Source organism: Grus americana, chromosome 3, assembly GCF_028858705.1.
Source record: "Grus americana isolate bGruAme1 chromosome 3, bGruAme1.mat, whole genome shotgun sequence".
NCBI lineage: Eukaryota > Metazoa > Chordata > Aves > Gruiformes > Gruidae > Grus > Grus americana.
In genome coordinates this window covers 12520892-12537110 of record NC_072854.1, presented here as the reverse complement: position 1 = coordinate 12537110, position 16219 = coordinate 12520892, and the positions used below count along the sequence as shown (strand labels likewise).

The 16219-nt window shown below is 39.7% G+C and overlaps 1 protein-coding gene across 3 annotated transcripts in view; it reads right to left on the bottom strand.

Annotated features, from left to right (window-relative positions):
- Window positions 1-16199, bottom strand: part of SMC6 (structural maintenance of chromosomes 6) — a 41220-nt gene extending 25021 nt beyond the window's left edge. Inside the window, exons 1-14 of one of the 3 annotated variants that reach the window (XR_008576237.1) lie at window positions 15987-16138; window positions 12649-12805; window positions 10113-10261; window positions 8813-8930; window positions 7922-8027; window positions 6635-6771; window positions 6043-6104; window positions 4499-4579; window positions 3009-3110; window positions 2691-2810; window positions 2488-2586; window positions 1470-1616; window positions 995-1083; window positions 335-499 (exon numbers count right to left, since the gene is read on the bottom strand). Coding sequence is in view for 2 of the 3 variants with exons in the window: in XM_054819099.1 (XP_054675074.1) it covers window positions 335-499; window positions 995-1083; window positions 1470-1616; window positions 2488-2586; window positions 2691-2810; window positions 3009-3110; window positions 4499-4579; window positions 6043-6104; window positions 6635-6771; window positions 7922-8027; window positions 8813-8930; window positions 10113-10256 (1370 nt within the window). In the remaining variant the exon portion in view is untranslated. Of the gene's footprint in view, window positions 1-334; window positions 500-994; window positions 1084-1469; window positions 1617-2487; window positions 2587-2690; window positions 2811-3008; window positions 3111-4498; window positions 4580-6042; window positions 6105-6634; window positions 6772-7921; window positions 8028-8812; window positions 8931-10112; window positions 10262-12648; window positions 12806-15647; window positions 15851-15986 lie in introns of those variants that run through there. The other 2 variants (XM_054819099.1, XM_054819100.1) reach the window with 2 other exon arrangements.
- Between the last annotated feature and the right edge of the window lie 20 nt (window positions 16200-16219).

The window sequence follows — 16219 nt, the reverse complement described above, 5'->3', positions numbered from 1 at the left end:
TCCTTATCTCGTGTTATGTATCTTGTGACATCATATCAGGATGTACTAGTGTATAAAACAACGTGAAAAGATTTAAATCATAGTCTGCCCATAGCATGATAAGAAAATACAGGACAGATGGCGTGAGGAATAAAGAAGGGCATTAAACTGACAGTATGGTTTTATATCAGGCTTTAAATTAATGCCAAAACGGTTTTCTTAGTTTTTCAAGTTTCTAAATTAAATCATGTTGTGCCACAGGCAAAAGTTTAGCAAGTCCTAAGATAAACTAGGTTCATAATAAGGGGCTTCTTATAACAAAGGAAAACAGTTACATTCAAAAAGTGTAGCTTACCTAAGTCTAGCATGTTCTTCCTTACACTTATATATAGCCTGCTGAAATTGATCCACCTGTTGACCAATCATTATTTCTTCATCATGGAATGCCTTTAACTGTTCCCTTAAGTGTGAGATTTTTCTTTGTCTTTCCAATTTTTCAGGCTCTGAAATCTGATTAGCACTAGAAAAGACCATAATTCAATATTTTAAAACTACACTGATGATTTATAAGTGACATAAACTTTGTCTTATTACCTGTATCATACGCAACATTTATGCATCAGAAAATTATATTTAAGATTCTGTACATTTGCAAGGTCTACGAAGCATAAATATCAATTTATTTTTTTATTTGTAATTACACATAAATCCCCAGTTACGGTCCTATTAAATTTAGTTTAAGGTGTATGTTTTGCACCACCGTGGAAGCTAGAAAAGGTATATTATCACCAACAAAAAAAGAAAAGCTTGTTTCTGCCCAATTACCTCACCACCTTCTAGTAAAAATCTTCATATATAAAGAAGCAGGGTCAGAAATATTTACTTAACCAAACCCTGCTAAAGTTTAAATAAATATTTTCTTTTATGGCAGATTTTCCCATTAATCAGAAGAGCTCACTCCCTGCACACCTATACCTTAATAAGCATACACCATAATCACTATATCTGTATTTACCTGCTTTTCAGTTCTTCAATTCGTTTACGTAGCTGTTCATCGTCTTTTCCTAGACGTTTTAACTCAGTTTTGAAACGATTATAAAGTACCTATAAAGGAAATAGGATACAGCAGTTCAATAAACAGAAGCAAGAAATAATTTCAAAAATAACTACAGTTTTGAGTAAATAAACACTGAACTGCATCAAAACAGACAAACATAACTTGAATTTCAAGAATGTGAAAAAGGAATAACACAGCTAACTTGCATCATATTTATTCTGACCTAAGCTTAACACCTGTGTAAAAATATAAACCCCATGGCCCCCAAAGAGAAACTACTTGTAAGTCAGGCAGGAAACTGCACCTTTTTTTGAACTGCATTATGGATTCAGGAAGCCTAGACACAGATGGAGAAGTACACATGCATGGGTAGAGCACAGACAAGATTAAAGTTTTAAATTGGTTATGAACTTCGAAAGTTCTTTTTGCCTACCTCAGCTTCATTGACTGCTTTTCTTCTTGCCTGCACATCAGCCTTTAAAGAAATACACTGAGGATGCAGGGCTTGTGCTTCTTCACTTATTGTTATTAACCTGTCTTGTATTGCTTTGTACTTTTCTTCTGCTTCATTTACTTTTACCTTTGGTGCAAAACCAGAAATATACACAAGTAAGAATGAAGCAAAATTTTCTTCAAAACCTCTTAATGCTACAGAAGAAATATCTCTCAAAATAACCCATCTCACATTTCTGGTTTTTTGTTTTAAAAAAAACCCAACAAAGTCATTGCCACTATGGGTATGCCAGGAGAAAAATGAATACAGGAACATACTCAGGAAACCAACGGACTACCAAATCTGTGAAGTAAGCAGCAGTCTTCTTTTCTAAGTCATGGTTTACTCAAATACAGGACTCTTACTACAAAAAGGCCAAGTGCCATGATATGGACAGAAGTGAAACCAGTATCTGGACAATTTTCCTTCAACACTACACAGACATGTTCGGCCATAAGTAAAAACATCTCAGTTGTAAAACAAATACATACCACTATTTTTTTTAACCTAAAAAAAAAAAGAGGTCAATGAAAAACGAGTGCCAATTCAAAAAGTTTGGAGAAATAGGCATCAAGTAAGTAATCTCAACAATAAAACAGTTTAAATTACTGTTCGCTGGTATATGCTAGCAATATGCTAGTCATCTCAAATTCCCTGTCAAAATAATATAACCCTTACCTGAAACAAAAGTATCAGCATGAAAACCACACACACACATCCCCCTACTAAACAACAGAAAATAAAATGTCCAATTAAATGTGGAATGCAATTGTTACTGCTAAGTTTTACATGGCTAAAAAGGTGTACAAATAAGAATGTTCTTCACTGCTTGTGAAAAGTGAGATGGCCAGTTTCAATAGCTTACAACCTAAAGGACAATCATAGTTTAAATATTATTTTTATTCACGAGTCAAGAAGCCAAAACTAGAGTGACATATGGTTTAAACCATATATGTACCTGGCATTCTTCTACCTTCTGAACAAACTTCTCTGTATTTCTTTCTTCAGCTCTGATGCCTTCTTTGATTGGCTGTATTTCTTTTTCCATTTCACCCACCTAAATATAAGCATATACTAGCATATACCAGAAAGTCTGCAGCAGATTGAGAATAATTTAAAGTACGTTTCATATGAGGAAACATATTTTAACAAGACATTTACCACTGCCCACGCCATTTTATGTTTCAAATCTTCGAGATGATTTCGCATGTCATTCACAAACCCAATGCTTTTGTAACGTTCTTTTTTTTCATAATAAAGCTGCTTAAGTTCTTGAAGACGCTTGAAAAAAAAATTAAAAGAGAAAAAGAGAGGTTCAATCTTTAGTGCAAAAAGCTGTGATATAACATGAAATCTTGAAAAGATTTTTTTTAAATTTAATGTCATTGAGATCTAATCAAATCAAAACTATGTAGTTTAACTCCTACAGTTATTTCAGTGCTCAGACCTGTACTAATAATTACTTTAACTTCTACATACCTCTACTCCCTGTTCTATCTGAACACATGTATTTTCTTTAGTTTTCATAATAGATGAATAATCTTCTTTCATTTGTTCCAGCTGAGTTGCCTTCATAAAAAACTAAGAAGGAATAAAAAGATGCTCATGTCAGACTCAGCAGCTTATCCAAGTGAACTAATTATCATAGAAGTGAAGTAATTATCATAGAAAGACCACTAATCCCAACCTCTACACATGCTGAATGATACCCAAAGTAAAATAACTGGTGGGGTATTTCTGAAAAAATGAACTCAGCAGTGTTCTAATTTTATTTTTCAATTTATCAATGTCTAGAGAAAAGAAACGTCAAAAAATTGTTTTTGCAAGTGGATTACTGCCACAATCAGATAGTCTACTGGGTCTGGCTGGGATGAAGTTAAATTTCTTCATAGCAACTGTTATGGTGCTGTATTTTAGATGTGTGACCAAAACAACGCTGATAACACACTAATGTTTTAGCTGTTGCTAAACAGTGTTTGTACAGCATCAAAGCCTCCTTTGCTTCTCACTCTGCCCTCCCAGTGAATACACTGGTGGGGTGTGCAAGAGGTTGGGAGGGGTTACAACCAGGCAGATGACCCCAACTAACCAAAGAGACATCCTGTCCCATAAAACATCATAGTTATGGTTTAACCCCAGCCAGCAACTAAGCACCACACAGCCGCTCGCTCACTCCCCCATGGAGGGATGGGGGAATCGAAAAAGTAAAAGTGAGAAAATTCATGGGTTGGGATAATGTCCCCTCCTTCCTTCTTCTTCCCCCAGCTCTATATGCTAAGCATGACATCATATGGTATGGAATATCCCTTTGGTCAGTTGGGGTCAGCTGTCCCAGCTGTGTCCCCTCCCAACTCCTTGTGCACCTCCAGCCTACTTGCTGGTGGGGTGGTGTGAGGAGCAGAAAAGGCCTTGGCTCTGTGTAAGCACTGCTCAGCAGTAACGAAACCATCCCTGTGTTATCAGCACTGTTTTCAGCACAAATCCAAACCCCAGCCCCATGCTAGCTGCTATGGAGAAAATTAACTTTATCCCAAAGTCAGCACAGTCATGCTCAGCAATAAAAAGGGAGAGGAGAGGGTTTGGCGGGGTTAGCCATCTTCAGCTTGGGAACTGGCTAGGCATCGGTCTACCCATGGGAGGTGGTGAGTGATTGCCTTTGCATATTTTGTTCTGTTTTGCTTGCTTTCTCTTCTTCCAGCTTTTCCTTCATTTCTTAACCAATTTTTAACTCAACTTGCAAATTTTCCTGCTTTTATTCTTCCCTTCCTCTTCTTCCATCCCAAATGGGGAGCAGCAGGGAAGGGAAGTGAGCGAGTGGCTGTGTGGTGCTTTGTTGACTACTTGAGTTAACCCACAACAAGTCATTAAAATTAAGAATTCTGATTTCTTTTCCCCCTCCAAATGCCACCTCTAAAAATCTGAAATCAGTATTTTAACGTTTAATCAAAATGTTAAATGATTTTTCTTACCTTGTACTTGTCACCTTCATTTTTAGACTGTAAAAAGTGCTTACTCATCTCTTGGGTTAAAACAGACACAGGATTATCTACCTGTAAAAATAAATTACTTTCACTTTCTTTGAAGTAAAAAAGTTCTTAAGTAACTGCATAGAATCATAGAATAGTTTGGGTTGGAAGGGACCTTTAAAGGTCATCTAGTCCAACACCCCTGCCATGGGCAGGGACATCTTCAACTAGATCAGGTTGCTCAGAGCCAAGCCCAACCACACCTTGAATGTTTCCAGGGATGGGGCATCTACCACCTCTGTGGGCAACCTGTTCCAGTGCATCACCACCCTCACAGTAAGGAATTTCTTTCTAACATCTAATCTAAATCTACCCTCCTACAGCTTAAGGCTCCTATCACTCCATGTCCTTGTAAACAGCCCTCCTCCAGCTTTCCTGTAGGCCCCTTTAGGTACTGGAAGGCTGCTATAAGGTCTCCCTGGAGCCTTCTCTTCTCCAGGCTGAACAACCCCACCTCTTTCAGCCTGTTCTCATAGCAGAGGTGCTCCAGCCCTCTGATCAGGTTCCTGGCCCTCCTCTGGACTCTCTCCAACAGCTCCATGTCCTTCTTGTACTGGAGCGCCCAGAGCTGGATGCAGTACTCCAGGTGGGGTCTCACGAGAGTGGAGCAGAGGGGCAGAATCACCTCCCTCGACCTGCTGGCCATATTCACCAAAGTAAGCAAGCCATCTCTCTGACGTATGCCCAGCAATTCAGTAATAACCTGAGAGAAGCAGATCCAGAATTAAGACTTCTACTCCTCTCATCCTTTTTTTTTAAACAAAATAAAAAAAACAACAATCAAACAAAAAATTTAAAAAATCCAACTCCATCAAGTACAAATTAGAACCAGGACAACTAAGGAACTGTTTCCAGGCGGATAACTGACTTCTAGAAAGACTGTGCTTTTTTTTTTTCCCATTTATTTAACAAGATTACAATTAGAAGATTTAGCCAATACTGCTTAATTTCTCATTATTTAATTGATCAAAGTATTGCATTAAATGCAATTAATCGCCCCATATATTATTATGGAAGTTTCCACATAATAAAATCAATACATACTAATAGAACTTTAAATTATTTGAAAGGCTGAATATGTTGAATGTTTTAAACTTCATGTGTACTACCTGATCTTTCCTTAATCACTTAAGCAGCAAAACCACACTCGAATTTCTGCAACAGCAAAAACTGAAATAATGAGCAGGAAAAAAAAAAGCTCCAGGATGAAAGAAACCTACTTATGCCAAGACTTTCATTAACAGGATACATGACCTACGGCTCACAGATGACAGCAAAAACTTATCTGTCTGGGACAGAATCTTATTCTGCATTGTTTGAGGTGTAAATTTCAATTTTCTTTTGCCATTGCATTTGATCTTGAAAGAACACAGAAGAGGTGAACCTCTTTCATTTAACAAAATGGAACACTGCTTTTTATTTGAAGAATTGTACCATCACATGCTGATGTCTTAAACTGGACAGAATTTAAACACTATAACCATTACCTGTATATTAAAGTGATCCAGTATTCCTATGAGTTCCTCTTTCTTTGAAGAAATTAAGGTTCCTAATGGTAAAAAAAGAAAGGAAAAATATCAATAGGTCCAAAGTAGAGAGACATACAACGGCCTAGCCTTTTGTTCAATCTAGTGGTTCTTAGTAAATATAAAAAAATTAAATAGTGCTTTTGTAACAAACATTTAGTCTGAAATGAGAAACATTGGTTCCAATATATTTGCATTTGTACAGAAAGACATCTAATTACAGTCCGTCTTTGCCTTATAAACCCTCTGTGACAGAATTTAGGTAAATCAGCAAATTCAACAAAAACTCAAAAAGACTAAAAACCATGTTCAGCCTCATCATGCCAGCAGATTTTCATAGACAAATACTGTATGACCTCACATCATGCAGAACCCGACACAACTGCTTTTGACATGCTACAATATTCTAAGCTAAATGCAAAAAAATGGACATCATCATCCTTGAGGGATGAATGAAATGAGAAACATCATCCTGTACTAACATGAAGGCATTAAAGCATTGAAAACATTTGAAGAGCTTCTATGACTGAGAACAAAACAAACTACCACCAACCAGATTTGCTTTTCAGTTTGTAACTTCTGCTTCCATCCAGATTAATGTGCTGATTCACAATAATAGAGCCACCATACACTTCTGGTTTAAATGCATCTCTACCTTGGTTTCGCAATGTTATGGAAATATCTGCAGAACTAAAACATAAAAGTAATAAAAATACAACTAAAATAAGTTCCAAATCTACAGAAAAAAAAAATTAGAACATTCTGGTTTCCCACCAAAATTGTCATGTCTTGTACAGGTCACAACTGGAAGTCAGTCATAGTACCAATTGGAACAAGATACATTTATGCTGTGTGAGCCAAAACAGCATTGGAGACACATGGCCAGGAAGGCTGCCATACACTGACCTGTTTACACCTTCTTTGCTTCAGATAAATCACATGCCAAAAGCAAAGAGTTGTGACAGCAGATTTCCCCCACCCTCCCTTCCCATCTGAGTGCCCACATCTTTAGGTTGCAGAATCAAGTTGCTTTTTGGTTGTTCTCCTGTTCCCAAACTGGCTTCTGGAGCAAACAGTTGCTTAGCTTCTACAGCCATCCCTAACCAAAATATAACAGAATGCTTAAGGCGTTCTTCTAGAAAAGATGAGGTGTGGTTTCAGTTCAGAATTTGTATTTTCTGTTTCTCAAGTGAATGCTGAAACATAAAGTTATCATACATAAGGCAGGTATTCCCAACGATTTTACTCCAAGCACCTCTGAAAGGAAAAGCCTGGGGGTCTGAGTTACAGCTTTACGTAAATGTAAACTTTTAAACCTCCTCTACTATCTTTTTATTGATTCCCCTAAACATGTTACCCCAACTCTTGCAGCAGACATGAATCCACTTCCTGCATGTTTAATAATCCACCTGTATGTCAAGGTCTTTATATTGTATACTCATTGATGTCACCGGGAACACAGAAAAAGAATTAACCTCACAATGGTAACTAGTTTCCTATTTTTTTCTAATGAACTCAATCCTCCTATAGGATATTCAAGTCCATCATGGAAGTAATACACAAGAACTGGGCAATATGCAGGACATATCACTATGTTAGCTAGTTCAGCGATAATAGTATACTAATTACTGGTAAAATTTCTAATGTAGTTTTTGTTTGCAGTTTGAAGGGCTTTTTCTCTAAATACGATCTCTTCAGTGTTATGCTTCCTATTCAAATCTGGTAGATCCAATAAAAGAACAGAGAAAACAAAGATGAACAGAAAATTGATCAGCTAACCTGAAAATCACAATCACTAAACAACATGTTCAACCTTGAAACTAAAAAAAATTTTACTTACGTCTCTCCATCTCGTACAAACATTTTTAATGAGGAACCTCTATTAGTTGCAGTGGCTTTTCCACCAAGTCCAACAATAAGAGCAGTTAATACAGAACTTTTTCCACCTGTAATAGAAGCATTGAACTATTTTTAAAAAGAAGTTCTTGTAACTCTTTACCCAGTTCATCCCTATTACTGATTTTTGTTTGACTGCTTATGTACTCATGAACTTAAGTCCAAATTCTGTCTTTACTGAACAAACATAAAATAGCAATAACTCTACAAAAACATCTGCCATTTCCAAGGTTCTCCCTAAAAAAAAAAAAAAAAACAAAACATGCTGAACCAAACTTCTGTTACTTCTATTTAGCAATTTGCATTCAACAAGCTGTCTTATCTCAGGAAGAAAGAACTTCCCCTTCTTTACAAGCATACAGAAAACATGTACACAACAAAAGAAATCAAACCCACATTACCATGTATATAACTATCTGAAAGTTTTTAAGCTTTCTTTCAAAATTTATGTTTAATTTTTGAAATTGTCTTTCCAAAAGAAGTGAACTTGCATAAATAAGTATCACTGCCTTCTCCTATAACAGTTTCTACATGACAATTACTGTGCATTTAATAATGAACATATGAGTACATTTAGTTTAAATGTAATTTATATATGATTTAGCTATGAAAAGATTTATATTCACATTATCTTTTGCAAATCTCCAAATTTAAAACCTAACTTTTTCACCGGCCTTGAACTACTGGGATAGACCTGTGTGGTTCCCAAATCCAAAAGTGAATCCATCTCAATTCCTAAAAGATGGCTAGCAATTATTTTTCAAATAAATATTACATCTTCTAAATTATTAACAGAAATGTTCTTTAACAAACAGATGATGCAATTACTACTTACTTCCATTGTTTCCAACAACAAAATTGAGATTTGATCCAAACTGAAAAGGCCCCAACATCGAATGGCACATGAAGTTCTTCAACTGGATACTTTCAATTATCCCAACTTCCCCTACAGTCTAAAGGATTAACAATTAAAACTGGTGTTATGTATGCATTTTAATGAGATACAGTTTATCTATCTTAAATATAATGAGAATTCAAATGACAGTATGATATAAAGCATCAATGGCTACAACTTACAAGGAAATCAGAAGGGTTTCATGACACTATGAAAAGCTACTTGCTACAGAGCAGTTACACAAAAATAAGAGGAAAACAGTTACTGAAGCTGATCACTCACCCATAGCAACTTTCAGTTCTCCCTTAACTTATAATTAATACAGTGTAAAACACTAAGATCATAAATTCTATGTAGTTGTCAGAGCAGTAAAGAGCATCATAGAAAGACTTTTTAAATACTTAAATAATACTGTTTGTGAGAATTCTTAGCACAGCTTAGAAGGAGGGAAATTAAATTACATTAGGAAGGAGAAAATGAAACTAGAAATGGGACAGCCCACTGTTCAAATGGTGAAGTATTGCTTTGACAGGAAATCACCAGTGCTTCAGAAAAGCAATGTTTTCTAAGAAAGCAAAGTCCTCAGGAAAAATAAACAAACCAATGACACAGAACGGCTGCTGTTTAAGAAAATGAAGCGAGGAATAATGCTTCTGTGTATGAAAAAAAATCAGCCACGGTGTCTTACAATACACAAGACAGTATCTGCAATCTCAGAAATTATTTTTTAAAAATTCTTCATCAAATTAGAATTTAACTATTACAGAAAAGCAGAAAAGAATGGTATTCCTGTTTTCCATCAAAATAAGTATTTTAAACACTAGCTCTTTTCAGTCATTTGAAAGTATCAGCTATGCAAAACAAACAAGTATTTGATACTTATTCTAGTAAATAATTTGTTTTCTAAATATTTTCTCTACTTTTACTGCAACCATAAACCAAATATACCATACTTCTATCAAACAAAATCCGTTTCCTGTATTTGGCTATTTGACAACGTCAGTAGTATTCATTCTATAAAACCAGAAAACTGTTATTTTATGATCAACTGTTACAACTACATGACTCAAGGTAAGAATGCAGAAGTCTTCATCACAGACATTACCTCTAGCTTCTTTTATATTGGTTCCACTGAAGCCTACACGCAAAACATTTATTTCAACGTCAATCAAAAGCACAGAACTTTTTTATGTCAACTTTTTCTTATATCTCTCCCCCCACAACTTTTTAAACAACTTACGGACAGTGAAGAGAAATTACTATCAGCTGATAACTGTGAATTTTCTTCTTCATTAGACTCATCACTATGTTCATCTGTGTATTCTTGTCTCTGCCTTTTATGGGATCTGGGCTTTGAAATACTTTCTTCCTTTCTCTTACCCATGAGTACTGAAAAATGAAAGTAATGAAAGATTGTAGGTTTCAGTCTTCTAGATGAAAACATATCTACAGATGATAGCACACATAGAGCAATTTATTTGGTAAAAGAAATACTAAGATCATAGCAAATGTTGCAACAAACAAATACTTTTTCAGAACTGAAATCTCAGTGAATTTAAGCCTAAGCTTACTATGAAGAAGTTGTAATAGAACAAAAGAAACACAACTTCATTATTCTAATCAAACTGAACTTGTTTGCTGATTAACAATTAAATCAACCTTGATTCTGTTTTCCTTGGTACATTAGACCTTGGGATATTTGCTAGAATTGTTTTTGGTTAGTAGTGGAGTTGAGTTATCCTACTCAGACAACTTTGTTTACTAGAATTTAATCAAGATCTCCCTTCTAGGAAAGATGGCAACCAACTTAAATGCATCTCACCATTTTGAGCAAAATTCAGAGGCATTAAATGTAATTAATATCCACTGTTATAGAAAGATCACTGCATGACACATGGCCTAAGAGTAGGCTGAGGTTATTTATAAAAATAAATAAATAAAAATAATATTTTTTAAAAAATGGGGTGGGGTGCAGGAAAGGAAAGAATGCCCAGCATTAGAGACATTGCTCGTCCGAAGTTGATAACATGTGTCATGGTTTCAGACCAAATTGACTGTATGGAGACAACACATGGGGGGCTTGGACACTAGAATACTTCTAGTCACAGGCACATTTAGCGAGTGACTGCCTCCTTGCCCCACAGGACAGATGGGACAATCCAGGAGAAAAGGCAGGCAGGTCAGCCTAACAGTTCCTAACGTTTTCTCCTGTGTCCTGCGGGGGAGATGACATGGTCTGTGAGAAAGCCGGGTGGATCAACACAGCTGTTCCAGCTGCACAATACACAGCCTCAGGGCCCCATGGGAGCCCCTTGTTAAAGCCCTTGGGCCCTCCAAGAGCTTCTCCGTGGGTCTTGCTCCCCATTTTCTCTTTACATGTTTTAAGATTAATAACTTGAAGAATCTACAGAGAACTCATTGAAATAAAGACTGCTGAATTACAACCTTAGTCATAAGAACTAGTGCTGCAATGGAGAGGAGCAGTTTTTTCTCCCTCTGCCTCTTCTGTTTTTGTCTCAACCCCCTGAGTTCAGGCAGCTCTTTATGCAGCAGAGTAACAAACTGTCTTGAGGCACTGATTCTACTGAAGATTAATCCGGGCAAAAAACCTTTTTTCTTTTTAAAGGAGATTAAGCTCCTGTTGTCATTTTGGCTGGGACAGAGTTGATTTTCTTCCTAGTAGCAGGTATAGTGCTATGTTTTGGATTTAGGATGAGAATAATGTTGATAACACACTGATATTTTGGTTGTTGCTAGGCAACGTCTACACTAAACTTTTCAGCATCTCATACTGCCCCACCCGCAAGGAGCACAAGAAGCTGGGAGGGGACACAGCCAGGACAGCTGGACTCAAACTGGCCAAAGGGATATTCCATACCATGTGACGTCATGCTCAGTATATAACTTGGGGGAAGCTGGCTGGGAGTTTAGATCACAGCGTGGGAACTATCTGGGCATTGGTGGTCTGTGGGTGGCAAGCAATTGTGCTGTGCATCACTTGTTTGGTATAATCTTTTATCATTATTATTATCTTAATTTTCTGTCATATTAAACTGTCTTTATCTCAACCCACAAGTTCTACTTCCCCCACCCCGCCCCCAATTCTCTCCCCAGTCCCACTGCGGGGGAAGAGAGGGAGTGAGCAAATGGCTGTGTGGTTGTTTTAGCTGCCAGCCAGGTTAAACCATGACAGTTCCCCAACCATTTCACCATGCAGACCTGTACATTTGGGTCACTGGAGAAAGAGTGCTTCTTTGAGCAGCTTCTTTTACTTGTGCCAGCTTAATGTTCTGGTCAAACTATAGCCTGATTTCAACTGACAGAAGGTCAGGTAGCTCATACTACCAAGCATCACAGAGGCTAGCGTTTATTATACAAAACACCACAGACATTAAAATTTGTTACATCATTACAAAGATTACTTAATTTCTATTCTAGATATTCATTGACTGTTTTATAAAATACAGTGTCTACTAATTCCCTCATTAATTTTCTTTGACACAGCATCTAAATGATAAAGAAAATGTAACATGCATCTCTTTCCATTAAGTGCAATGAACAAAATTTAAAGCAAATGCAGAAATGCCATGAACTTCCCATCCAACATTCTTGCAATAATTTTGTATGGCAGGGATTTCAAATCAAATACTGGATTATTATTATTATGCCCATTAAGTATTTACAGGGACTCTGTCATCTCCATTTTATGTTATGTAGTTTAACACCATACACACAGAAACCAAGGAGCAAATACACTTCATGATTCAGTTACATACCTTTTGCTATGCTACTTTCGATTTCCTACATAAATATGTCTTTATGTTTAAATTACTCAGACCAGGAAAGAGTTGATTGTCTGCTCTTGGAATTTATCCATCACCCAAACATGAAGACAAGCATTCATTCAATCTACTGTTCCACTGAAATCTCTCTCTAGAAAGAAAAGAAAAGACAAGACAAGATTTAAATGTTGTAACTATTAATGTCTGAACTAAAGATCAGGGCTATGAGTTCCATCGCTATACCACTTGGACATTTAAGAAAAAGAGAGTGTAAGAGTGGAAAACAGAACAAAATAACCTAGAAGAAAACTCGCTCAATTAATCTAAGTGTAACAAAGGCAAAGGACAGAACAGTCTGCACCCTGGAACTCTTGAAGAGCTAGTACTGCAAACAAAACTTAACTGAAACTGCAAGCAAACTTTACTGAAGTAGCCTCAGAAATTATTATGTCAAGTACCAGCAGATGTAATACCTACAATGAATACAGAAAAGCCAAAAGGAAAGAGAAACTGACTGCAGCAACAAGGAATCCACTAGTAAGACTTCGCACGAAACAAAGCTTGAAAAGCTAAAGGAAGAAATAATCAACATTAAAAAATAAACACTCCTAGACAATGACACATACATTTGAGTTTTATCTTTAGATCACTGTGGTGGGTTGACCCTGGCTGGAGGCCAAGTACCCACCAAAGCCGCTCTATCACTGCCCTCCTCAACTGGACAGGGGAGAGAAAACATAACAAAAAGCTCATGGGTCTAGATAAGGACAGGGAAAGATCGTTCACTAATTACCGTCATGGGCAAAACAGAAACAACTTAGAAAAAATTAATCCAATTTATTACCAAGAAAACAGAGTAATGAGAAATAAAACCAAACATTAAAATATTACCCACCACCACCACCCCTCCCTTCTTCCCAGGCTCAACTTCACTCCCCATTTTTCTCTCTCCTCCACCTCAGCGGCACAGAGGGACGGGGAATGGAGGTTGTGGTCAGTTCATCACACGTTGTCTCTGCTGCTCCTTCCTCCTCAGGGGGAGGACTCCTCATACTCTTCCCCTGCTCCAGTGCGAGGTCCCTCTTAGGGGAGACTTCTCCATGAACTTCTCCAATGTGAGACTTTCCCACAAGCTGCAGTTCTTCATGAACTGCTCCAGCGTGGGTCTCTCTCATGGGGTGCAGACCTTCAGGAACAGACTGCTCCAGCGTAGGTCCCACACGGGGTCACAAGTCCTGCCAGCAATCCTGCTCCGCCTGGGCTCCTCTGTCCACAGGGCCACAGACCCTGCCAGAAGCTTGCTCCAGCATGGGCTTCCCACGGGGTCACAGCCTCCTTGAGGTGGCTCCACCTGCTCCGGCATGGGGTCCTCCACAGGCTGCAGGTGGGTATCTGCTCCAGCATTAACCTCCATGGGCTGCAGGGGAACAGCCTACCTCACCATGGTCTTCTCCACGGGCTGCAGGGAAATCTCTGTTCCGGCGCCTGGAGCACCTCCTCCCCCTCCTTCTTCATTGACCTGGGTGCCTGCAGAGTTTCTCACATCTTCTTCCTCTGGTTGCAAAAGCTACTGCTCCTTTTTTTTTTTTCCTTCTTAACTCTGCTATCCCAGAGGTGCTACCACTGTCGCTGATGGGCTCAGCCTTGGCCAGCAGCGAGTCCATCTTGGAGCTGGCTGGCATTGGCTCTGTCGGACGTGGGGGAAGCTTTTAGCAGCTTCTCACAGAAGCCACCCCTGTAGTCCCTCCACTACCAAACCCTTGCCACACAAACCCAATACAATCACCCTGACATTTTTGACAGAAAAAGTTCCTTTATTTACATTAATTGCTCCCAAAACTCTTGCACCAAGACACCTCTATTTTTCTTCATGAACTTTTAATTGAAAAAATAGCTTATTGCAGTCTCAGCACCACTTACCACGACTGTAACAGTTTGGGAATAACTATTCAAGGCAAAGGAAAAGCAGCCGAGTTGACCTGTTAACATCAAAGCACAGGAAAACAGAGGCTGCATGCACTGGAAGCAATCTGCACTGATGCCCACCCATGTTCCAACTTAATTAAACTTTCCAGTTTTCATTGCAATGCAGTTCTACAATTTTTTTCCCGTTTCCCTACCTGGCTGGTCGCAGTTGGCCTCAACGAGAGCAGATAAAACCAACCTACAGCCACTAAAACCATTCCACTGGCTTTCTAGCAGCCCTACGTTGGCCTATCATTTGTGTAAGGTAGGAAGCAGCTGCCACTCAAAACATCTGCTTTAACCACTGTGCACCCAGACCAGCTACAACCCTGGACTGCCTTGTGTCCAGCTAGCAAAACAGAGGTAGAGAAAAGTCATCAGAGCAGATCTATGGTGGGATGAATGCAAAATACAGGAGGAAGCACAGGGTGGGAGAAGAGGAAGAAAAGAGTTATGGACTTCTGCTGATGTATAGCACACTATGTTTGTTTAAACCAACACAAAGATAGTGATAAATAAATTACAAATTAAGTCTAGCGGTTTGTAATAATGAAGGACAGGTACATTCACTGTCTGTTGTACTTAAAAGGCGCATGTTTCAGAGGACTGAAATCAGAAGCCTAGCTTCATACACAGCAGAGGAGTGCCGTATATTTTTAGGGGCTATCCGAGCCAGATATCCCATGTTAGACTACCTGACTCTGACATTCACAACTTCGCTCCAAATATATTCACCGCCAATGCCCAAGAGGCCTATACCACCCCACCCAGACACTGGAAAAGCACTGTCTAACAGCAACACAGAAGGCAGCTCCATCTCCGTTATAAGGAGAGACAAAGGAAAGAGGGGACAGCAATCCCCCCCCCCCGCACCTCCAATCCCACGGTTATCTCTTGCTTGGCCCTACAGTTTCTTCGGACGACCTGGAAGGACCTACTCATCCCCCTGAGAAGCGACACCGGTCCCTTAGCGGCTGGAAAGCCCCGGCGGCAGCCGGTCCCCGGTCCTTAGCCGCTTCCCCCCCTACCTTGGGAGCCCTCGCACCAGGCACAGCAATCATGCCGGGCAGCGGGTGACACCAAACAGTTCCGACTGCTGACGCGCCCCGCAAAGCCATCACCTGCGAAAGCCGCCGCGGTGCGGGCAGGATCAGCGCGGCGGGGCGCGGAGCTCCCGGCCCGACCCGGCCCGGTGCTGCCCTGACACATCGCGCCGGGGCGGGGGCAGACGCTGTCGATACCCTGCGACCGATCTCCCTTCCTCCCAGCCGCCCCCCGCTCCCGGAGCAGAAGCGCGCCCGGCCACAGCAGCACCCACCGCCAGGGGCCCCCACACCCCACACGGGTCAGCCCGCCCCTCATCCTACCTCTCCTCAGCGCCGGTAGGGCCGTTAGAACCGCTGCAAGCTCAGACCCCGGAAAGGTCCCGAGCCCCGCGCAGCACGAAAACCGAAACAAGGAGCAGTGAAGCCACCCGGGAGCGACGGAAGAGCCGCCGCGGGGCGCAGCGCCTGCGCGCTCTGGCCCCCGACCCGAAGGGCCGTTTCCGTGCGCCCGCCATTTTCCAGGGGGCGGAGCGGCCGCTGGGGCGGTGCGTGCC